This window comes from Larimichthys crocea, chromosome XII (assembly GCF_000972845.2).
Source record: "Larimichthys crocea isolate SSNF chromosome XII, L_crocea_2.0, whole genome shotgun sequence".
Lineage (NCBI taxonomy): Eukaryota > Metazoa > Chordata > Actinopteri > Sciaenidae > Larimichthys > Larimichthys crocea.
The window spans coordinates 22,477,122-22,500,968 of NC_040022.1; the positions used below are offsets into that span (position 1 = coordinate 22,477,122).

Below are 23,847 nucleotides of genomic sequence, written 5' to 3' on the forward strand. Positions count from 1 at the left end.
TACTTTATATTTTATAATTCATGTTTATCGATGTTTACACCAGTGCATGTCTTGTACACAGGGGCGCCGCCAGGAATTTTGGGCCCCATGACAAAAAAGTCAAATTGGGTCCCCTCTGCACAGCTGTTGTCACCACAACTCTAGGACCTAACTATCCCATCAAAAGCTTTACATAACTCTAATTAAAGGCTTGCAACTGTTTTGCGTCTTGTAGTTCAATACTAGTACTAGCACAATATTTACTGCTGGTGATTCAAGTCTGCATACAGTATGCAGTGCAGTTCACTATTTGATGCGAGATTAAAAGCCACCATAAAAATGTGCTGAAGGCCATTTTTTACAGTATCAATGTATTTTTATTGTAAGATTTCAAAATGGAAAATTCTCTTAACATTAATGAACGCTTTAAAAAAAAAAGAAAAGTGAACGAACTTAAAAGATATATTAAATGTTCAATCATAATAAATTAACATGTCAACAATATTTTTTGGGGCCCCTTGGAGTTGTCCTAACTTTTCCCTCATATACTCACCATACACTGCTTGTACATTTAGCAGAAATTGACAATAGAGTTGACTTAGTAGTAAAGTAGTATTTGACTACAATTCCCAGAATGCATTTGGGTACATTATCCAATAGGATTCCTGCTCGAGCCGAGCACCCGTTCCCAGCCAATGAAATGAAGGGAAGCTGGATTCTGAAATTGGACGTTGCGCGTCGTGTCCATGGGCTGAGCTCGCAGAGAAATTGAAAGTTCAGCTGACAGACACTCCTCTGTCAGTCACCTTTTCTCTCCCCCGGCTGTTGTTGCGCTCAGTCAGAAAGTTCATGACGGTTGCTGACGCTGACACTTTAGCGCTCATCATGCCCGTCCGAGCGGAGTGCTGCAGCAGTGCCACCGGCTCGGCCTGCCCATCCTCGGCCTCTCTTGTTCCCCCCGCGCCGATCAACACCCACCAGCCCGGCGTTGCTACGTCGCTGCTGTACAGCGGCTCGCAGTTTCGGGGCTACCAGAAGAGCAAAGGCAACTCCTACGACGTGGAGGTTGTCTTGCAGGTGTTGTGTTATTGATACTCGCTCGTTATTAGTTCATTATTTAGTTTGTTTATATGCAAAGTCAGCATATCTGTAGCTGTGGTTGCTAACTTGCTAACTTAGCTCTTTTTTTCTGTCATTAAATACTAATAAACTGATATAATTTTAAACTCAGTCAGGTGACATTATGAATTTTGGACCAAATTTCTTTAATTCATGTTTTTAATCACCCATTTTGCAGTAAAAACAAACGCAGTAGCATCTTTTTTTTTTTTTTTTTTTTTTTTTTTGCAACGAGCTAACATTGAAACTCATCTCCTAAATGACTGTAATTAATGATGCCTGTTTTTATATGTGTCTGTCTTGGGCAGCATGTGACTGTGGAGGATTCATATTTATGTGGATACCTGAAGATCAAAGGCCTGACTGAGGTAAGCCTTAAAACTAGGTCACATGTAGTGAGGCTGACCTTTATTCTGTCAAACACTGACACAAACTGGTTTCCACTTGCCCGATGCAGGCTAATGTTGTGACAAAGATTACAGGTAGACACATTGAGTGAGGCCGGGTCTGAACTCTAGACTGTCAGCTGTATACACATTACATTATGTAACATATGGGGAAGAGGGGGGGGACAGACAGGTCAGCAGGAGCCTGGAGTGAGTTTTGGCTTCGGGGTGAAAGATGAGCAGCCGGGTTGTGTTTGTGTCTTTGTGGAAGTAAAACGGGGTCGTCGTGTTTAAACTGATGTGTTGGTGATGAGAATATTATGTTATTGCAAAGAAAAATTCATTCATTGTAATTGTACAATATGTTTATGTTGATTTTGTCCTGTACACGTGACGTCCTGGGAGAGGGATCCCTCCTCTGTGGCTCTCCCTGAGGTTTCTTCCACCTTTTTTCCCTGTTAAAAGGTTTTTTGTGTTATTCGAACCGAGGGTCTAAGGACAGAGGGTGTCACTTCCTGTACAGATTGTAAAAGCCCTCCGAGGCAAATGTCCTTTGTGACTTTGGGCTATACAAACAAAATCAGATTTGATTTGACTTGTAAGTACTGCAGCTCTGTAATCCTGTGTTGATGCTCAGCTCGTAGCCTGCTGCACAACGTTCAGTCATCGTTCTGGAAATCTAAATGATCCTTATGCTGCACTGTGACGGGCTGACAGAGTATTTCCCCTTTTTTAAGCATTTTTAAAAACAAATGTAATTGAACCACTATTCATGTATTAACGTTTCATTTCTTGTTTTGACAGGAGTATCCCACTCTCACAACGTTCTTCGCTGGCGAAATTATCAGTCAAAAAAGGCCCTTTTTAACTCGGAAGTGGGACGCGGATGAGGATGTGGACAGAAAGCACTGGGTATGCCCTGTCGCAGCATTAATATTATAAGTTTCTAGATGTAAATTGTCCCAAAATGTCTTCTCTTTTTCTCTGTTTATATATCTTTTTATAAGCATGTAATGATTAATAATAAATAGTTAAATTTGTTTGTAGCCCGGTTGATGTCTTGCCTTCATCTTCCTAGTTTCTGCTCTCTCATCAGTATTTAATGAACTCTTTCCAGGGCAAGTTTAAGCCTTTTTACAAATATGCCAAAAGCTTCAACTCGGATGATTTTGACTATGAAGCCCTGGACAACAGTGATTATGTCTTCATGAGGTGGAAGGTTAGTACGTCATTCGACTGTCACTCTCATCTCTCTCCTCATGTTTTCTTTAAGCTCTAACCTCCTCTATCCCTGCTGCTCTTCCAGGAGCAGTTCCTAGTCCCGGACCACACTATCAAAGACATAAGCGGCGCCTCCTTTGCTGGCTTCTATTACATCTGCTTCCAGAAATCTACAGCCACTATCGAGGGGTACTATTACCACAGGAGCTCAGAATGGTAACCACCAGCAGTACAAACCAGATTTATGTTTTTTTTAAAGTTATTAGTACATGTTTCTAATCCCAATTTCTTCTTGCATCCGCAGGTACCAGTCTCTAAACCTAAACCACGTTCAAGAGCACAGTATGCCTATTTATGAATTTCGGTGACAAACGCACACACGAGTATTGAGTCAAGGAGGGGATAGTCCATCCTGCCCTGTGGTTAAATGGGAAGGGAACGACGGAAAGCCCTTTAGTGCCAAGACTGGAGCTGACCTGTTGTTCTTGTTGAAGTAACATGTGGTCAGACACTCCTCTGGTGGACTAAAAGAGAGAGAGAAGAGTTGAAAGGAGGACAAGTGACAGATGGACAGTTCTTACAACTGTTGTAGAGCTGATGTTTGCCTCAGATTTCATTTTTAATTTTATTTTGTCCTTTTTTTTTTTTTAACATTTAAATTACGTGCTACCTGATTCCTTCGCGCTCTCATAGGATCTGTCTCCCTGTAGCTGTACATCGAAATAGGTTCTTCCTTCAGTGGAGACACTAAACATACTTCCCTTTTAGTCACAAAAGAAAAGGGTATAAAGTTGTAAGAATATTTTTGTTCAGTAAAGCTTAATTTATTTCTCTTATTTTAAATATACTTTGCAATATTAATGCAGAGTTTGATAGTGGGGTTGTTGCCAAAAGGTCACAGAAGAAGCAATGATGAGTAGTGATCTATTTTTTTATGCAAGGTGGTAAGGACTGTAAGTTACGGTCCGTTGCTCAGGGATGGCATGTTTAGGTTATGTGTATTTAATAACTGAAAACCTTAGGAGTTAGGATTACAGCGACCTCTGAATAGGTCATTACTAACCAATAACCAATCATTTCCAAGCTGCTGCTTTTTCAAAAAAGATCCTCTAAACACGGTTCTCTCCACAAAAAGGCTTCGAATTTTTCTCTATGCAAGCCAAAGTTTACGAATTAGAGGGATTTCTAACACCACCTAATTTATTTTATGTTCAGATCAGTTCTCTTCCAGAATGATTTATTTATCTTTTTTTTAAATCATGAATGACCTTGAGTGGAAACGCATGAGAAAAGAAGAAGGTGTATTTAATAACACTGACCAGCGTTTAAAGCTCAGATATGTGACAGTACATTCCAACTATTTTCAAAAATGTTAAGATTTCTCACTAAACAGTAGACCCGAAGAGTAGAGATTTAACGGAAAAGTTTAGATGTAACACGACAAAAAACGATGCAGTGATTTGAACGTTCATCTCTGATTCAGTCTGCAGATAAAATCTTAGTTATCTTCAACATTTCTGCATCATTTCATCGTTTACAACAGTAAAATGTGGCCGATTAGTTCATCTTACTGCCTTGTTATCTTAACCTTTTTTTAAAAACAAAAGGCACAACAGTTGGACGTAACATAAAAAAAAAAAGCATCATGTAACATGCTTATTTACAATGTGTTACTGTTCTGTCCTCAGTGGAAAATGAAAGCACCTTTTGTGGCTCGTGGAGACAAGTTATAGTAGGAAAGGGTGATGGAGAATGAATAAAACCTCCTTAATGCTAAAAAAAAAAAAAACCTGCTGCCTTACACTTTTAAATGTTTGTAATGCTTCCTTTTTTTAAAAAAAAAAATCAAATTATTAGGTTAGCAATGTTTTATTTGAACAAAATCATGAAAGTATATTTCTGTGTTTAAGAGAAATTGTGCAAAAAAAATGACAGAACTTTTGATCAACCACCAGAGGATTCTTACATTTTCTCCGGAAAGGGTTGATTTAAAAGTTATGTGCTGGCGAGTGCATGTACTCCACCTGGCTCTTTGTTGCTTGTAGACTTTCACCTGGCTTCAGCTTCAGCTGTGGCATGACACGTGGATTTAAAGGGTTGTGGGAATACTGTATAATGTACAGCTTTTTGTTTTTTTTAACCCAAGCAAGTAGATTAAAGAGGTTACAGATTTTTTTTTTTTATTAATCATATGAGAGAAAAACAAAATGTGCAATGTAAGAAACAAATGTTTATGTGGAAGATTTAAAAAGGTCAGTTTAAAGAAGATGATGTATGATAAATCTTTGAGTGCATTGTGTGAGGAGAAATAAAGAGTGAATTATTTCATACACAGCCGTTTATTCTTGATGTTTTTTATTTGATCATAAACTCGATATTAAGCTTAATCAAACAAGCTGTGCAGGATGTTACAGAGATCCCAGCAGCCAGCACTAGATGTCAGCAGTGGACCACAAAAAAGGTCAAACACATCAGGAAATCTCAAGCACACTCCCAAAAGATGCTCCATCCTTATATTATCAGTTTAAATTCACACAACAGTAGTTTTATGTGCTGGTTGTTCAAATATTCCTAAAACAGGGTTTTGCTTTTCTTAAGTTGAATGGAGACAAAGGTGTTCTTAGATCATCAATGTGGCTTTTTGTATCATTTCCAACAACTTCCAAAGAAATGTGCATGATAATGTTTAGTTTTGTGAGTGTCTTTGTAGCAGGCTAATGTTTAACCCATAAATTAGCTTTCCTGAGAATATATAAGTGAAAAACGTGAGTTAATTATCAGAAACATGGCTAATGTTTGGCGTACGTGCTGCAAAGCCTGGCTGAAGAAAGGAGGAAACATTTAGAAACTACAAAAGGAAAGAATGTGAAAAAGCCTTCCTCGTCTGCTTTATCAATGCATTTGGCCACTGGCCGAGGCATCTTACTGGAAAGACTGCGTGGGAATAGTTCCAAAGAATACTAAATATGATCTATTTATTTATTTAGGCAGTTTGCAGGTACATTTGTCCAATACAGTATGAGCCATAACTTCTTGCTTAAAATGTTTCGGTTTTTCTTGATCCTGTCAGCGAGATATTACTTCAACTATTATGTTTATTAATCAGGTTGTAGTTTGTAAGTTTGTGTAATTTGAGTGTCAAAGAATTCATATAATTTAATTAATGATAACCATTTGTAGTCTGTTATTTCAATTATGAAATGATCTATATTTTATGTTCACCTTGACACTATATAAGTGATTGTTAATATTGGGCTGAGTGATATATTGTATCACATTGTTGGTCAGAGTTGTTGAGTTGTCCTACAGGTGAAGTATTCATGTAACACAGAAGAAGCCGTCCTAGTGTTATCTAGTTATATGTCCATTATAACTAACATTAGTTAGTTAGTCCTTATCATAATAAGCTTCATTTATACAGTACACAGCATATGAATCAAAGTACTTAACACCAAATGAGATGTAGATAAGATGCAGCAAACAAGGGACAAGAGGACATTGTTACAGAAATTTGAATATTTATACAATTAAAAAGAAAGAAAAAAAGCACTTAAGTAATTAATCGAGGGCATTTTTCTTACTTTTGATTAATTAACTTTTCTATCTGTCTAATTTTTGTACTTCTTACTTCCATCATGGCACAAAATGGAAAAAAAATAAAAATGCTTGAACACACCAGAGGTGACCCTATCAGTTTCACTGCACCGGCTCCACACGTACCAGACACGGATCAGGTGTCAAAATTATACAACCTTAAGAATCAATTACACCCTGACAGAAATAAGTCTTTGTAGAAAAATATATCTGGCATTGCTGCTTCGTGGATTAAGTTACAGTGCCGTCGGTCGCGCAACATCGGATTTTCCTGTAAGTGACGTGAATATTTTCCATCTCCGGTCGGCTACGTGACTCTCGGAGCCACACCTGCGCAGGTGGAGGTGGTTTAAATACACCTGCGGATCATCCCTTCCTTCAGTCACAACCCAGGACGAGGCTTATCTGGACTATTCAGCACACTTTTACCATCATGGAGGAGCAGCGGTATCCCATCAGTGTCCGCGTAATTGGAGTGCTGCACAAGGAGAAGAACAAAGTAAGCGCACATGATGTTTCCTCACCTGCTTCATTATCATTATAAATCTGTGCTCTTCTACAGTGTGATCAAATGTGCATTCTCCTCTTCTTCCAGATGTACATGACCTCCGTGCTTTGGTCGGACCAGAATGATATTGTGGTTTACAGAACTTTTCAGGATTTCAAGAAAATGCATGTGAGTATAAAATACTGTATTTCTCGTCTTTGTTACGTGCTAAGGGTTATTTAATAACATAATAACAAATGTGGTGTTTCTTTATTAACAGAAACAATTGAAGAAAGCATTCCCGCCCGCAAATAAACTGAAAAAATCGGACAGAGTCATCCCTAAATTTCGAGGTATGTGTGCGCAAATTCCAGTTTTACGCGGATCTCAGGTGCGCAACTTTGGATTCTGACTTCAGACGTCCCTCTGTGCTTATAGACAGAAAGATGAAGCGCGGACAGAAGAAGACCCCCACGAAGTCTCTACTGCGCCTCAAGTTCCTGCAGAAATACTGCAATGAACTTCTCAGCTGCAGCCCGCGGGTCTCTCAGTCTGCAGACCTCATCAAGTTCTTCCACCCCAAAGACCAGGACCTGCAGCCGGAGTTCGCCAGAAACGGGTAGGTTAAACATACTTAGAGCGATTAAAGTGTTAGAAGTTTGAGTATGTTTGGATGCTCACAGCCTTGACTACCTCAAATTTTAAGCTCTACACTGACATTTCTGTCAACTGTGAAAATAAAACCCAAGTATAATAAATACCCTGAATTATCCTTTAAAAAAGCAGATTCTATAAAACATGCAGGCATAATAATAATTATAATAATTTTAAAAGAATCCTCTTCTAGATTTGTCTTTAAAGTTTTTTAATCTCTGCATATTTTAAATTCAGATGTGTTGCCATTATCTCTAGTTTGTAGTTACTGCTGCAGGTTTTTACCTTTCACAAAATGTGAGAATCTTACACTGTATAGAAGACTTTATTAGAAGAATATTAGAAGAAATCCTCATACTGACAAAAAACTTTTTAAATTAATATTTCAGTCCCTAAATAATTAGTTATCTTTAATCCTAGTAGAAAGTCTCTTATGTGTATTTACCTCTAAATTCACCCTCTCCTCCTCAGCATCATGATCATGCCATCAGAAGATCAGATCACGGCCAACTCAGGACAGGTCAATGGTGGTAACGTGACCCAGCCGTTTGTCACAGAGACATACAGATGCGTGGCCCCGTATGAGACCAAAGACACAAACAACAAACCTTTCAAAGTGGCGGTGGACGAAAAAGTAGACGTGCTCATCAAAGACAAAGCAGGTGAGCGAGCTTCCGTGTTCGGTGTCATGTAAAACCTTGTTGAACCTATGAACTCAGATCCAGTTGGTAAACGTGTGCTTGTGTTGGTTCAGGGTGGTGGCTCGTGGAGAATGAAAGCAAGAAGATGGCCTGGTTTCCTGCACCCTACCTGGAGAAGATAGAAGATGATTTTGACGATGAAGATGATGTGGACGGGATTCCTGAAGGAGGTATGTGTATAGTAACAGGTTCTAACAACACCTTAGGCAGTCAAAACATTCTGACATGATGTATTAAAGTCATTCCTTCCACTCGCAGGAATGATGTACACTGCAGTCAAGACCTACAAGGCCACCAAAAACGACGAGATAAGCGTAAACATTGGTACAGTGGTGGAGGTCCTGCAGAAGTCTGACAATGGCTGGTGGATCATCAGGTATTTAACACATTCCCACACATGTAAAACTAAAAGTGTAGTCCTGGATTAGTCCTCCAGCTTGATTTCTCAAAGCTTAAAACCTGTCCTACATTCTTTGTCTTGTCTTTCTCTACAGACACAATAGTAAAGTAGGTTACATCCCTACCATGTACCTGCAGCCCTACAACTATCCTCATATCCGCATGACAACAACACACTATCCAGATAGTCGCCCCACCTCCCCAAACCTGGAGAAGCAGTCTCACCAGTTCAGCCACTCACAAGGAAACCTGCTGCTGCTCCCATCTGCCAGGTCACCCTCACCTAACCCACTCCAAGCAAACAGCAGGCAGAAATCACGATCTTTTAACACCCTGTCTGTGCAGCCTCCTGCACAGCCCGCAGCAAGATCCCCCGCTGCCTCAGCTACCAGCAATGCCACTACACGTGCAACTCCATATCAAGCCCCTCCACCCAGAATCATGGTGGGGATGGATGGGGACGAGGAGGAACAACGTGGAAGGAGCCTCACAGTGGAAAGCGAGGAAAGCCTCGGGAGCGACAGCACCGATTTCAGCTTCAGCGACGACCTCAGTTCCTCCTCCGAGAGCTCGAACCTCAACCTGAGCCTCAGTGTCAATGACGACCGGCTGCGTCTCAGCCGTACGCCTCCCTCCATGATGAACAACCGCCTGAGCCCCACAAGCATCACAGAGGGCAAAATGATCCCCAGCATCTCCGATCCCAACCTCTACAAGGGCCCGACAACACCTAAGGTGCCACCCAGACCACGGCAACAAGAGATCCTCACCCGGTGTTCCAGTATCACCCGCAAGAACGCATCCAAAGTTGCACTGTTACCCCCACAAACTGCAATACTGAGCAAATGAAGTTCCTAGTCATACCAATGTCAGCTTTAGTTTTATTATTAGGATCTATTCTGTGGAGGATTACAACTGCTTGTGAACTTTTTGTAATGATTTATATTAAAAAAACAGAAGGAATTAAAAAGTTATTGCACCAGATGTGCTGAAAATGTTCAGATATGAAGCTATGTCAACACTTTTGAAATGTGTTAATGTTGTCTTTGAAGAGGGCGTCACACTCAGTAAAATCAGTACATACATGTTTATGATTAATCACACACTCATTCACACTTCTTTACTATCTGTATTATCATTTATTTTCCATACTGGAAACCTTGCATTATGCCTTATATGCATTTTGACTGCCTGGACAGAGACCGAGTTCTGCTGCTTGTAAACATTTGTCTGAGATAGTGCCACTGTGTGTAAGAATGTGTACAGACTGCTTTTTCCTGTTTACAGCCAACTCGACTTAAAGGATAGGATGTAAGTCTGACTATGTGGCAATGTGTATTCACATGTTACTGAAGAGCTTGGAACAATTAAAGCATTTTGGGGGAACGTAACTCAACAGTTGTCTTTGTATCTGTTTAAATCTCACGTAACATACTTTAAATATTTCCAAATACACGGATCCTACATTTCCCATCATGCATCCAAGACACGCTGTCTTGTAAGAGGCTCCTGTCCTTCGAACTCTTATGAATTTCGAGCTTAAAGCCCAGTATGAGATAATCATTATCAGGGATATTCTCCCTCTTTACAAAGCTCCCGAGTGCCAAACCATGTTATACAACTGTTTTCAGGCTGAGTAGTACACCTCATGATGAGTAAACTAACATTTATACTGTATCTATCTTTGAAACACACCAGTTTATGGCGGTAATCAACAACTATTGATGAATCATTTGGTGTATAAAACACCCTGAAGAGCTTGTCACAAGATATACATATAGTATACCGAGGGAACCGAGGGTCTAAGGACAGAGGGTGTCACTCCCTGTACAGATTGTAAAGCCCTCTGAGGCAAATGTCCTTTGTGACTTTGGGCTATACAAATAAAATTGATTTGATTTGATTTGATTTAAGACAAATAACAGCAGTCAACTCTCCAACGTGAGGAAACCTGGTCATCAGAGATGATTGCTGATTTAATTTTGTCGATCAATTTGCAGTTTAAGCTCTCCACCCGTGTGTAACTTACAACCATAATACATAACTCCTCTGCAGCACCTGCATATACGTCAGTATGAGTTAGATCTTTGGATCATGTCGTGCAGCCAAAAGTTCCGAAGTAATAATTGAAATCTGTTTGATTGATTGAGACAGCGGAGATTAAGTAAACTCTGCTCTAACCTCAACACGCCCTGCAGGAATTTTCACCGTGTTTCCATTAAGCAGTTATAGAACAGTGGTGACACTCCTACTCCACTCCTTGGGCATTTTGTACACATCATCATCTTAAAAACACAACTCATTTTAACTCACAAAGAACATGTTTTTTTTTTATTTTATAAACATTTGTTGTCATGACATAAAAAATGTTTAGATAAAAGAACCTTTTGTGTTGTTGTGGTCGAGCCAGTAGATCAGGATTACATATCGCAGGACTAGTCGACGGGTGGTGGTATCTGCACTAGGGGGGAGGGTGGACGCCTGAGCTCTTTCTCCCTACAGTTTTTACATCTTTTCATCCCTAACCTCCATTTTCTCTGATAACATCGGGCTGGTTACTTTTCTTCAAATCCAAACTCCGAACGGAAGAACTGATGCACAATTTGGCACAAGACAGAGAGTCTTTACGCCTCAGCTGCAGAGACGGGGAATGCACAGAGAGGCCTATTATCTGTATTATCATCACTCCACACCTGTCTCTTCCTGTGCTGTTACACACATACAGTGTGTCACTCCAGCTAATGGTCCATGATGAGACGACGAGGAATGAGTCAGCTTGTAGATCCCTGTCAGCTGGCAAACGTCTGGCATTGTTGAGTGGAAGAAACTGGGAGACGTTTTATCCCCTGTACGGTCGTTTGCTCCTTCTCGTCTTCTTCCACGTCTTCCTCTTCTGAACTCTCCTCACTTTCAGAGTGATGGTTGCCATTTGTTTTGGTGCTCTTTCCGTTTTCTACTCGCCCCTCGCTGGTAGAGGCTTTCTTGGTGACACTGACCTCGTCGTCCTCTTCTTCTTCTTCATCAGCTGGGCAGTTTGGATCTTCATCTTCTCCACCTTCGCTGTCATCCCCATCACGTTTCTCCTCATCGCCGCTGCCCTTAGGTTTCTCCTTGTCTATCGTAAAGAACGGCTGTGCGAGAGGAGTTGTGTCCATTTCTTCATCCTGGCCCATGCTGCACAGGAAAACAACAACAGGGTTAGATATTTGTTTGTTTTTTTAAAACATCTATTCCATAATTAGATACATATATCAAGTTTATATTCTAGAAGTAAGTATTTTCAGTATCTTGGCATCAGAAACTGAACCGTAAAATCACTCATGAGCTCATCCAAACTTCATTCGGAACAGGTAAACATGTGTCAGCACGCCTGATTTAGTGCTAAGAATGCTGCTCGGCATTCACCTTCCCGTGTGACCTGAGACACAACCGCAGTCTTTGTTTTGTGCTGGCTGTCTCGACTGGATCGATCACATACTTCTATATCATGTTTGGCCCACATACAAGACTGACAGAAGATCTCATTACTTGGCACAGAGTGAACACGTGTGAATGCGCTTTTTTGCTGAGAGCTGTTTGGATGAGAAAGACGAGGAAGTTACCGAGCACTGATCTTTAGTTATGCAAATAAAGTGTGAGTGACTGTGACCAGTGTGACAAAACGCTTGTCTGGCAGCGCGATATTGATGCCAACGCAGAGGGGTGCAAGAAATCGACGTCATCCAACATGGTGCTGCACCGGACAATCACATTCATGCAACAGCACGTTCCTTGTACCTCCTAATGAAAGATAAAATAGCTGCTGCCGTGATAACTCTCAGCATCTAATACTCCTTTCAAAAGTATCAGTCACCTTCCTGGATCACATTTCATGGCCTACCGGTGCCTTAAACAACCCCCCCCACACACACTAAATGCGACCACCCCTGTGTTGTTTTTGGTCTGAATCCCTCACCTGGACGGCGCTCCGGCCACTCTCATCTTCTGCCACATGTAGTTCAAGAACATGGAGGCTTGCAGCAGGTTGCCGATCCTCTGCATGTGTCTCTCTGTGGGAGCCAGAGAGAAGAGGGAAGGGTTAATCAGTGATTCGAGGGGTAATATGAAACCTGAGCTGTCCTTCTTAGGCACACTTTGCTTGTGTAAACTAGAGTGTACTCCTCTCTGGGACAATTGTCTAGCGTCGAGACATCCCTCCTATCATGAATCTCTAGTTTACACACGCTACGGACAAAAAACCCAACTAATTTGTTCTCTTTACATCGTCTCTATATTGATTTCAAACTCAGGGTACATGGGTGTCATGAGACACAAAAAGAAAGGTTCAGACACCAGGGATCATTTTCTTTATGGTAGAGTCCCGATGGCGACAAACATAAAACCTGTTTGCTTCAGTCAGTCAACATACCAGCTGCTTTGATTTATGACAGCGTTTTTGGTACTCAATCTTAACTAAAGTCCTAGTTTCTTCTTGTTTATCATTCTTCAATTTGGCCTGATTATTTAGTCTCATTTCTTTTAACTCATCAACTCATTCGATGTCTAAGACGAGTGGTTTTCATATGCAGTTATCTTACAATAATCTGTGCATATAACCTGGGTTAAAGCTACATAAAACACACATTAATCAGCCCTCCGCTAACCTGTGAATGGGATGAGTCCCTCCAGGTGGCTTCGGGCGCCCTGGTACTGCAGCAGCTCCTCGGGCGGCAGGTGCGTGAGGAGGACCTGCAGGACGGCCTGAGCATCTTGACAGTTTCTGGCGTTGGTGTTCCAGACCACACAGAACCGCAGGAGCGACTCTGAGCGGGGGGTAGCGGAGTTGAGTGTGGGGCAGCAGGCAGCGGTGAAGGTGGAGAGGGAAGAAAGGTAAAGAAAGGGACAACAGGCATTATTTATATGGCCTGTTGATGCTTCAGTCATTCCCTCTTTGTGAAATTCAGAGAATCTCTTGATCTATCTCTCAAGAATTTCACCACATTCTTCTTTTAAAAGTGAAATTTTTACTTTTTTCTGGCTGTTTCTGGTGTACAGACGTTCATAACAACTGAAACTACAGTAAATGCAACTGGCAAACATGTCAATGTGAATTAAAGTGTACCATTCTGTACCCACATATCATCCCATGTAAGTGAGTGTTTGGTGTGCTATAAGACAGAAAAAAACAACAACACACGATTGACCTGTTACCTTTCTGATCCACTCGAAGTTTCAACACCGTCTTCTTCAACAGCTCGCTGCTATCCTCCACCTGACGGATCGCTAGAAGCAACAGGAGAGAACAACGTAAAAGACGGAGACGGTCAGTGGTTAAGGTACATTTCTAAGAGTGACTCAGCATACTGTCCTGATGTGTACGTTAAGTGCATTTGTTCTCCTTTAACTGTTAACACAGTAGAGGATCAGACCGGTCGGTATCAGAATGACTAGGCACTACAACCGAAACCACTTACCATTGTCACCACAAACCCAAGAATGCTTCTCTTTTGTTTGACACGCGTGTGCTAAATTACACACATGCTGGTGTCCCACATAACTCTTTGTCTTGTTCCACATGATACACGCAAAAAGAGCATGACACAATCCAGGAGTCTTTTTGTTTTCACATTCCCAGGCCCATCCTTCGACAGAGCCGTGGTGTGCATGCATCAACGCTTGGGTTACAACAAACAAAGGAAGTCTGACAAGACGAAAGCAGACTGCATCAGAGATATACTTTCTGATGTACAATTATTTGTCTGCATTAGGCCACATTCAGGCAGGGACAGGGAGACCAGATGCTCAATTCGTTTCACTGGGGGGGGCGTTTGTTTTGTGTCCGATGATTAGAGAGTGTGAGACAGAGAGAGTGAGAGAGAGCGCTTAGACTAACAATAACGGTCCCGCCTCGATAAAGCTGTTAGTCAGCGAAATAAAAAGTTATTTCCTGATTGTTTGGTAAAGACACAATCCTGTCTGAATACGCACTTTAATTTATTTTATACATACTTAATAGGCTTCATATTCAGTGTTTTCTTCTCATTGTTCTGTGAGCTCCGTAGTCGTTTTAACGGTGTACTTTTCTTAGGCAGGAGGAGGCTGTGTGAAAATCTTCACTGAGCCTTCATGCTGTCAAATATATCTAAAGTTTATATCCTGAATAATAATCTAAACTTTAACAATTTAATTTTCTTCACAGAAAGTGAAAGAAAATGAAAGGTTTGTCTTTAACCCCCTAAAAATCGAGGTGTCCTCAGTGGCCTTGCAGGCTTTATGGTGAAATGTTTGAACTTGGCTTTGGACATTTTTTGCACGTCATTTCTTTTCAGCCCTTTAATGTCGACTGGTCAATACATACAGGCATAAGCGCTTCCTTTTGGAGCACAAAGTACCTTTGATCACGGTGAGCACAGTGTGAGGCTGGTCCAGTGAGATGGCGAGACCCAGGGCCTTCAGATACTTCTTCTCATGCAGCAGGTTGGACAACACCTGCTGCCTTCAGACGCAAGAAACACACAAACACAAGTTTATATACAAAGGCAGGAGCATGCATGCATGCATGTATACTCAGTGTTACTGCGTTTTTTGCTGCTTCGATACTTTAACTCAAAGTTCTGATAAAAGAGACCTGGTGCCCTGGTGACAGGAGCGAAACTTTACCCTAATTTCTTTCTCTACAATGATGAACAAGGCGTTGCAGTTGCGTATATCTTTTACTTTGGTGGATTTATTACAAGAATTTCTATTATATCTGTCGTGCTACCTGATAATAACTGATAAGTTATTCAGGCTGGCGTCATAAATGATCCATATGTATGCACATGTGAGCAAACATGTACATATGTTGACCGTAACCCTGGTGAGGTCCACCTTAGGCTAACGCAGTCTGTGTTTATTCATCGGGCGACAGACAGACAAGATGGTGCAACAAGTTGGGGGAGAGGTGGACCAAAATCAGGTCAGGGGCTAATTCCTTTCAGGTCTCTGACCTCTAACAAAAAAGCAGACTTTGTTTGCCAAGAGTGAACAGACAGTGTTTTACACTGTCGTATCTAAAAGATAATGCTGTGCATAACTTACTTGAGTATCTGATCCTCCTGCTTGGCCTGCTCCTCTGCCAGCTCCACCTCGGTTACATCCTAACAGTGGACAAAAGACAACATTTTTGTGATTATCTGATGATGCCTGATGGAGAAATTCCTCCTTTTTCCCCGAATGAGAAGAGAGGTCAGTCAGCGTGAAAGCTGAAAATAACCAGATAGATAAGATGTGGGCTGAATATTTTGCTACAGGGTATGTGAGCAGGTTAGACACTTACAAATACCCAACTAACAAGTACAACATGGTTTCTTATACTGATTACTGACCTAATGTGTTTTTATGTAGAAAATTAGGTCAAACTCTCATTTTTAATAATTATTTTTAGCTATAGACTTTTGTTTGCTAACTCATGTGACTTAATCCTCTCTCCACTCCACTGAGTCACACTTACCAACCACACGGTGATGTTAGAGTCAGCCGAGCCGGTCACCATCTTGTCGTCTTTGCGGCTACCGTGCAGACCCCAAACTTTGTCCTGGTGGGCGTCCAGCGTCTTCACGCACTCATTTGTCTTGATGGTCCACAGCTTTACTAAACCATCGGAGCCACTGAGGACAGGAGAGACGAGTTACAACAAAAAAAAATAATTAAAAAAAAGTTGGATTTCTCAGATTTTATAAACTGTAAAATTAGTCAGTTACTGGAAATAATCAGTAGTTGCAGCCCTAAAGTCAAAATAGCCGGTATGAAGACTTAAAAAAACAGATTTTTAAGTGTGTAGTGTTTAAGTGTTTACTGTCTCTTTGATAAGTTTAACTGGCAGCACAGTTTGTCTATGCTCAGTGCACATAATTTCCTGTTAAACCAGAAAATGTGCTGATTTCCTTTATACTAACTGCAAAATGAGCTATAAATACTAGTACATGCACTAAGTATGAATAATTATGGAGTATTAGACACAGCTACTCTTTGTGTTTCATATGATTTGCTTGTTGCCAAACACCAGATCATCAGGCTACTTGAGCCAAGCCTGCTGTTTTGTTTTGCTTTTTTTTTTCCCCTCAGTCACAGATCTCAGAAATGGATCGCAAAGATCAGACATCTGCAATAACACGGTAAGGATACATGAAGTGTTTGAACTCAGTAGGTGTGTGTATGGTTACCTGGTGAGCAGCTGAGTGCCTCGGCTCACAAACACGACCTTCAGAACTGACGCATCGTGACCCTCGAATGTCTTAAAAGTAAAACAAAACACAAACAATCATTTCTAGTTTACAGTCACGAAAAATATCAACATTACAGTCAGCTACGGGAAAATAACTCGTCATATTTCAGATAAGTGTTATCACGACTCAAGTCCAACAAAATAAAAAAAATAAATAAAAAAATCACTTGATGAATGAAAAAGTGAGAGGCATGAAATAAAGCTTTTCACTGATAAGGAAGGCACCTATCTGTGCATGTGCAACTAAAGTATGCACGTCATGTTCTGTGACATATTCAGTGACACCTGCACACTCGATCTCGAGGCCCACCTTGAGGCAGCTGAAGTCCTGCAGGCTCCACAGTTTGGTGGTGCCGTCTGCAGAGGACGTGGCCAGCACCTGGTCGACGGGTGAGAAGCAGACGGCCCAGACGCCGCGACGGTGTCCCCGAAACACCCCCAGCAGGCCGATGTTCCCGTCCCCTGCCAGTGACCACAGTTTGGCCGTGCGGTCCTGGGAGCCCGAAGCCAGCAGCTTGTCATTGGGCGAGACCGCTACGCTGTTTACATCCTGGAGGAAGAACGAGGAAGAGAAATGACATAGTTGATTAGCTTTTAGAAAATGAAAGCTGGAAAGAGGGTATTTGTTTTTAAGATGTTGAGAAATGAGATGGAAAAAAGTCGTACGATAAATTCCCATCACTACACTTCCTCCAGTATCACCTGACTCTGTCACTGTGAGTGACATCTCACATTGTGTTCAAGCAGATATTTCCTCGTTAATGTGAAAGAAAACAAGGTCATCATTGTGGACTAATTGTATAACTCAAATCAGGGTTGCGTAGGTGTAGCCGGGAACAAAGGTGTGTTGGAACCTGTGATTAGTAATCACTTCAATTGTACCAAACGACCTGCGTTATTTCTGCACTTCCTTATGAGAAGACTCAGGTTGCATTAATCATGTTTTACAAAGAGATAACAGGAGAATGAACCGCTCAGTGACTAAAATCAGTCCATTGAAAGTTTTCCTTATGAATAAATGTATGTAATCTGGCATTTTAAAAAAGGGAAATTAAACACTCAGAAGCGTTGCTATGCTGTTATATAATCAACAATGTGTGCAATCTTCATTTTATTTTAAGACGTTGTGTTATAACTGACTCTTCTATGAAACATTTCCACCTCAACTTAAAAAAATGTTTCCGCCACCGAAGGCTGTTTGGATGAACAGTTAGCTCCCAAAAACTGATCAGCAGGTTTTGCAAGTACAAATTATGCAAGTCCAATCAGGAAAACGTAATTAAAAGTATTAAAAGTAAAAGCACTTAAATCTTTATTATCATGACTCATGCAGTAACTTCAAAGCAGAATTTTAGTCTGTAGTTGTCTGAAGTGGAGCCATTTGTCAACTATTTTAAATTGGACTTCAACGATTAATTTCATTATGAATTAATCTGATAAATATTTTCTCAGTTAATCCAGCTATTGTGTGTGGCCTGTAAAACATTAAGAAAAAGTGAGGCACTCCATGTCACAAAAAAGTGACACCTTCAAATGTTTTTTTGTTAAGACAAGTCGTCTAATCTCAAGATTCATATTGTGCATCCTTTCTTTAAATGAGTTTATATGTTTTGAATGTTAGAGTAATAACAGCTGTCAGTTAAATGTAATGGAGTAGAAGTATAAAGTGATATGGAAAAACCTCAACAACAACATACTTAATTCAATATTTGCGTTCATGTTTCAGACAAGGAAACTATGTTGTATGCCACAGGAGGAAATAAGTGGCCGACGAAAACTGACACCAAAATGAATCGGAGCTTCCAGAAGTGATCAGAGCTGTGTAATGCCTCTTTACAAAACCTTTTCTCTCACTGCATCAGTACAAGTATTTGACCAGATTTCACATGTAAACAATGAAAATCTATATAAGTGCTTTACGCTGATGGAATATTCTCAGTCGTGCATTAAATTTAATGAACAAACTCAGTTTTATTCAATCCAACACATCTTCCTTTCCAAGACTGACCGACGACACAACCATGAAATCCTTGCTCTCCTTCGAGCCCTCGGCTAAAGCAACAATATTTACCATTTATTTTATGTACAGTCTGAGCTGCATCCACTCATCCTTTTCCTTGTAGTCTTCCTCGTCCCTTTTGTTATATTAATCAGAAATCCTGGCATTGACTAACTTTATTTTACCAGATACATATGATTTAATGTTGCTTCCTTTATCGTACACAAGCTGGGTTGCAACACAACAGAAATTTAAATGCAACTCTCTGTTATTTTACATGAAAATGATCTAAGACTTCTTCTGTGAACACAGATTGGCTCAAATTGTCTTCCTCATGATAATCAACACTGACACTCCATCTGGTTGTGCTTAGACATTCATCAGAACGAAAGTGCAGCTTGTTCTCTGATATGATTATGCAAAAGAATAGATGAGGTCTGTTTTGCATGCTGTGACCTTGCAGGTTTTTCTTCTTCCTGAAATGTGGTTTGTGCTTGTACCTTATCATGTGCCTTCTCTGTGGCGCGTGGGGTCAGCTGATGCATGTCTGTCCCGGTCGTAGACAAGTCTGCTGGCAGGTTCCACACCTTGACGGTGCAGTCCTGACTGCCAGACGCGATGAAAGATGCTTTCATTCTGGGAAGATAAGGGATCTTTAGTGTCACACAGACTCAGTGACTTCTTTTGATTTTTCTTTTTTTGGAGCGTTTGTGTTGATGCATGTGATAAGAAATGGTGTGTGTGTGTGTGTGTGTGTGTGCAGGAATGTTACCTGGAGCAGGAGATGGAGCCTACAGCATTAGTGTGGCTGGAGCCCTGAGCGACACAGCACACCTCACCACTGTCACTGTCCATCTGCCACACGCGCACTGACCTGTCCTAAAAGATAAAGACGCGACAAACAAATATTACTGGAAAGAAAAAGATGATACAGGAAGACTTGCTGAAAATTCTGCAGTGCAGACCACAATGGAAAAAAAAAAAATCACTTGCTATTCAGCAAAACTTCCTGGATCTTGTTTTTCACCTGCAGGATCAGAGAGCTATGCAGCACAGCTATGCAAGCTATTCCTTCTTGTATTGTGTACAAATCTGTTTGCTTTAGTGTGATTAACTAGTGTCTCTTTATGTAAAGAATGACACATGAATTGACATTTGTAGGTTTCTTTTCACACATGCACATGCCAAACACCTTAACAGAGTTCAGAGTGCGTGATCATTGTTGGAAGTTGGTTTCTACTCTTTGTCTGCAGTGTGTCTGCAAACACGCATGCTCACCTTTGCGCAGCTTGCAAAGAGAGAACCCTTCCTGAACACGTCCAACGAGAGGACAGTATCTGTGGGAGACAAACCGATAGAAACAGCAGTGAGAGGCAGAATGAATAAACATTGCGCCGACCTGCTCGGCAGGTCACTTTCCAACCACACAAAGCTGAGTTGACTTGATTGTGCAGGATGTAATCTGATTCCTCTCGTGACAGCTTCTCATTTTCATTACTCCTGCCATAAATGTTTATTTTACATAATTCTTCAAATTGAAGTTGAAATGTGTACAGGACGTATAATAATCAATTTAACATAAGTCTATTATTTTTGTGTGTGGCAACAAAACACACACTCAGTGCATTACTATGGAAACCATCTGCCCTCTGGTGAACAGATCAACACACTGTGATGTGTTTCACATGTGTGGTAAGCTCGTACTCGTACTGCCCTCTGCTGGTGAACTCACCCGTGTGTCCGTACAGGATCTGGCAGCTGTTAGTGAGCAGCTCGAACACCTTCAGCTGGCTGCTGTTGGTGGCCACCACGATGTGGCTGTCGTCTTTGCCCAGAAACTTCACGTCCAGCACCTCGTCGCTGTAACCCACAAACTGTGAGGGGGTGGACAGAGGAACAGAGTGTCACAAGTTGCATACGGTATTGTGCAAGAAACAAAAAACATCCCACACGTGTATCCTCTGTACCCACCTGCTGCTGTGTGGTGAAACCAGGCAGCTGGTAGAGCAGTATGTTGTGTTCTGCTGTGACTGTGGCCAGTCTGGAGGAGGCGGGCAGGTGAAGGAGGTACGTTAGACCGCGGGGGTTGTCGTCGTCGTCCTCCTCCTCAGAGACTGTGGCGAGGGTCTGGGCGTAGACACAACATGCCGTGCTGGCATCCCACACTCTCAATACACCTACAAGTGAGGAAGGGAGGAAGAGGTGAGCTACAGAAAACACAGATTAGTTGTTCGAGACAATTTCAAGAGTCGAACCTTTGCTGCCAGCGGTGATGAAATGCAAGTCTTTGCTCTTCACTCCGATCTGAGAGAAGTCCTCGTTCTCAGGCAGAAGCACAACACCCTCCACAGCCTGGAGAAAAAGACACAGGGATCAAGTTGTGGTATTTTTCCCAAAGAACGAATATCTTCCAGTTTTCACAGTCTTACCTCATAGACCGGTACAGTTCTCTTGGCTTTCTGACTCTTCAGGTCCCACACTGTACAGATTTTGTCTCTGCCAGAACTACAAATAAAGCACACAATCACACGCAGCTTTAAGAGCATTCAAAACCACAGAATGATTTAAGATAAAAGCCCCGTCCATCGAACGGCTGAGTGTTCAGTACCTGACCATGGTGTCACCGTCGGTGCTGAAGCTGAGGGAGGTGACAGCGCTGAAGTGGCTCTGCAGCACGCACACACACTGACTGGAGCGCAGGTCCCACAGCCGAATGCCGCAGTCCAGAGAGGAGGAGAAGAGCTGCAGCCTGTTGATGTCCGGGTGGAACTGGACCAGACTGCAAAGAAACACAAGGACATTTATTTATATATAAATAAGTTTTTGAACAAAGAAACCACTTCTGCACATAAATATTAATCTAATTATTTCTAGTTCATAGATGTCTGATCTTACTGTACAACGCCAGATGACCCTTTCAGGTTGTGGGTGCAGTACTGCTTCACCACATCCCAAAGCTTTATAGTGCCATCACAGCCACCTGCGAGATAAGAAGAAGACAAACTCTGTTGCTCGTTTCTGTTTAGCAGAGATCAGGCAGAAACACAAAAGACACAAGTCATTGTCATTTTTTTCCTGTAACTGCTGACCTGTGGCCAGGAGGGTAGAGGTGGAGTCAAAGGTCATGCTGGCTACAGGAACAGTGTGAATGGCTCTCCAGGAGCGAGCACACTGAGCTTGCCTCCAGTCCCACTGCTTCAGCAGCAGAGCTCTACTAGCTGTTACCAGCATCTGGACACAGAAACACAAACACACACACAGACACTAAATACACTTTTACGGACCAATGTGATGAATTCACTCTGTGGGAGTTTGACAGAAATAATAATACTGAGGTGGTTGCGGCGTTTGGTTTTACCTCATCATCGCAGCTGAGTGCGAAAGATGTGATGTCCTCTTGATCATCCTGAAATTACAACAACATGGACAGACGAGACAGATTGTCAATTCTAAAAAAATAAAATAAATAAATCTCAAGTTCCCAGAGGTGACATCTTCATCTCTTCGTCCAATTAAAAATCCCCAAACAAAACATTCAATTCATTATGATACAAAGCAAAGCAGAACATCTTTACACCTACCTAATAATAAAAAAACATATCACCAACAAACCAATGCTATAATATCAAAAACCTATTACATAAAGTACAGCTGTAAACAGAAAGTAACAGTAATTTCCCATAAGACATTTTTTTAAATTAGTATTTTGGCAGAAAATACAGGAATAAGTACAACTGGGCAAGAGTTCACCTCAACACTATGAAACAAGTCTTTGACACAGAGGCTCTGTTGTTGTAAATATTATAGCTGCACATCTGCAGCCTTTTATTCTGGACTCACATGCTCCACGCTGTGGATGATCTTCCCCGTGCTGATCTCCAAAACATTGACGCGAGATCCACAAGTGCAGAAGATGTACTTTTCATCTTTGCTGATCTGAAAAACACAAAAAAAGAGAAAAAAAAGAGATGTTAAACGACTTTACATGTCAAAAATCAGTTCACTCGTCTTGATTAGTGCTACTCAGCCTGGGAAAACAAATGTATTGTGTCCTCTGTGGCTCTGGAGAAGGCTGACTCTGATGTATCTTGTCACATACTAGAAACTACAAGTGATCCCTTTCGCTTGTTTGAATCTGTCCACTTTAAAATCACCTTTAAGACGATGCCAGGCTGATAAAACACACTCAGACTCTGTTGACACACAAACACAAAGGCAGAAAACTCACCTGCACTTTTCCTCCCTTGTAAAACGGCTCGATCTTGCTGGAAACAGCAAAACTGTGTGGGAATAAACAGAAACACGCCTGTGAGTTCAAATGACACTTTAGCCTAGCCTTGTGTTAGCCTGCCGGCAGTATCTGCAAACATGTACGTCAAAAAAAACTTACTTTGTTTTGAACTGAAGGTTTGTATTCGCCATGTTGATCACGAGAAATGCCCCCAAAAACCTGAATATTCAGACCGCTGTGGTAAATAACTTATTTCTGAGCGCACACGTTGTCAACACATCCATCCCGCATGTTGCTAACCGAGGCGCACACGTTGTACGTCGTCGGAGCGCGGTGAGCTTTGGGAAGTTCGAGTCTTTTTACTGAATCGGATCACTTACTCTCGGACGGTAAATTGAACGAATCTTTTCAGTTCGTTCATTTCGTTCATTCACTAGTGCAGCGCTGATGTAAACGTGACAAATGAACGAAAGACCGAGCTGTATGAACGAACCACTGTGCGTGCTCCTCATGTCATGTGACAAATGGACTCAAATTTGAGGACACGTCGTTGAATCGTGAACTTATCATTATCATACGGAAGCCCTAAAAGGCCATACATAGATACATTTTATTCCACCCATTTTCCCATGATAACAAGATAATTTCCTCTGTTTTCCAGTGATAACAAGATAATTAATTGGAGATCTCGAGAAAACAAAACAATAGTCTAGTGTGCGCCCGTATTACAGAATGTATGGCAAATGCATGTAGTCCATGATACAGAGCGAGCAAACCTATTACGCCACTGTAAAATCCCTTTGATCCATAATTTCTGACAGAGGTTGATACA

The 23,847-nt window shown here is 41.4% G+C and overlaps 3 protein-coding genes across 3 annotated transcripts; 2 read left to right on the forward strand and 1 right to left on the reverse strand.

The window, feature by feature from the left end:
• The first annotated feature begins 686 nt into the window (after positions 1–686).
• On the forward strand, positions 687–5,042 carry gid4 (GID complex subunit 4 homolog). Its single transcript, XM_010730698.3, has 6 exons — positions 687–1,056; positions 1,407–1,466; positions 2,289–2,396; positions 2,602–2,703; positions 2,791–2,921; positions 3,010–5,042. The coding sequence occupies exons 1-6, from the start codon at positions 829–831 to the stop codon at positions 3,071–3,073; spliced, it is 693 nt and encodes a 230-aa protein (XP_010729000.1). The 5' UTR covers positions 687–828; the 3' UTR covers positions 3,074–5,042.
• A 1,604-nt stretch (positions 5,043–6,646) lies between these two features.
• Positions 6,647–9,931, forward strand: noxo1a (NADPH oxidase organizer 1a). The gene is made up of 8 exons (XM_010730697.3): positions 6,647–6,798; positions 6,895–6,975; positions 7,067–7,139; positions 7,225–7,405; positions 7,912–8,102; positions 8,195–8,311; positions 8,400–8,517; positions 8,636–9,931. The coding sequence occupies exons 1-8, from the start codon at positions 6,733–6,735 to the stop codon at positions 9,387–9,389; spliced, it is 1,581 nt and encodes a 526-aa protein (XP_010728999.2). The 5' UTR covers positions 6,647–6,732; the 3' UTR covers positions 9,390–9,931.
• Positions 9,761–23,363, reverse strand: tbl3 (transducin beta like 3). Its single transcript, XM_019277241.2, has 23 exons — positions 23,175–23,363; positions 23,013–23,064; positions 22,625–22,720; positions 22,143–22,190; positions 21,874–22,015; positions 21,680–21,764; positions 21,393–21,563; positions 21,214–21,289; positions 21,040–21,136; positions 20,756–20,961; positions 20,517–20,658; positions 20,063–20,121; positions 19,557–19,663; positions 19,285–19,420; positions 17,096–17,335; positions 16,724–16,794; positions 16,012–16,168; positions 15,600–15,658; positions 14,912–15,015; positions 13,731–13,802; positions 13,184–13,342; positions 12,496–12,589; positions 9,761–11,714 (listed from the first exon to the last, which is right to left on the reverse strand). Exons 1-23 carry the CDS (start codon positions 23,204–23,206, stop codon positions 11,330–11,332), a joined length of 2,790 nt encoding a protein of 929 aa, XP_019132786.2. The 5' UTR covers positions 23,207–23,363; the 3' UTR covers positions 9,761–11,329.
• Positions 23,364–23,847: the final 484 nt, after the last annotated feature.

What these genes read in the sequence shown, in the direction of transcription:
- gid4 (XM_010730698.3), top strand. Translation starts at nt 829, where the DNA reads ATGACGGTTGCTGACGCTGACACTTTAGCGCTCATCATGCCCGTCCGA. An exon ending in AGATCAAAGGCCTGACTGAG is followed by an intron (nt 1,467 to 2,288) that starts GTAAGCCTTAAA and finishes TTGTTTTGACAG; the next exon opens with GAGTATCCCACTCTCACAAC. An exon ending in ATGTGGACAGAAAGCACTGG is followed by an intron (nt 2,397 to 2,601) that starts GTATGCCCTGTC and finishes AACTCTTTCCAG; the next exon opens with GGCAAGTTTAAGCCTTTTTA.
- noxo1a (XM_010730697.3), top strand. Translation starts at nt 6,733, where the DNA reads ATGGAGGAGCAGCGGTATCCCATCAGTGTCCGCGTAATTGGAGTGCTG. An exon ending in TGCACAAGGAGAAGAACAAA is followed by an intron (nt 6,799 to 6,894) that starts GTAAGCGCACAT and finishes CTCTTCTTCCAG; the next exon opens with ATGTACATGACCTCCGTGCT. An exon ending in GGACGGGATTCCTGAAGGAG is followed by an intron (nt 8,312 to 8,399) that starts GTATGTGTATAG and finishes TTCCACTCGCAG; the next exon opens with GAATGATGTACACTGCAGTC.
- tbl3 (XM_019277241.2), bottom strand. Translation starts at nt 23,206, where the DNA reads ATGGCGAATACAAACCTTCAGTTCAAAACAAA. An exon ending in CATCACCGCTGGCAGCAAAG is followed by an intron (nt 20,962 to 21,039) that starts GTTCGACTCTTG and finishes CCTCACTTGTAG; the next exon opens with GTGTATTGAGAGTGTGGGAT. An exon ending in GTTTCACCACACAGCAGCAG is followed by an intron (nt 20,659 to 20,755) that starts GTGGGTACAGAG and finishes ACCCCCTCACAG; the next exon opens with TTTGTGGGTTACAGCGACGA.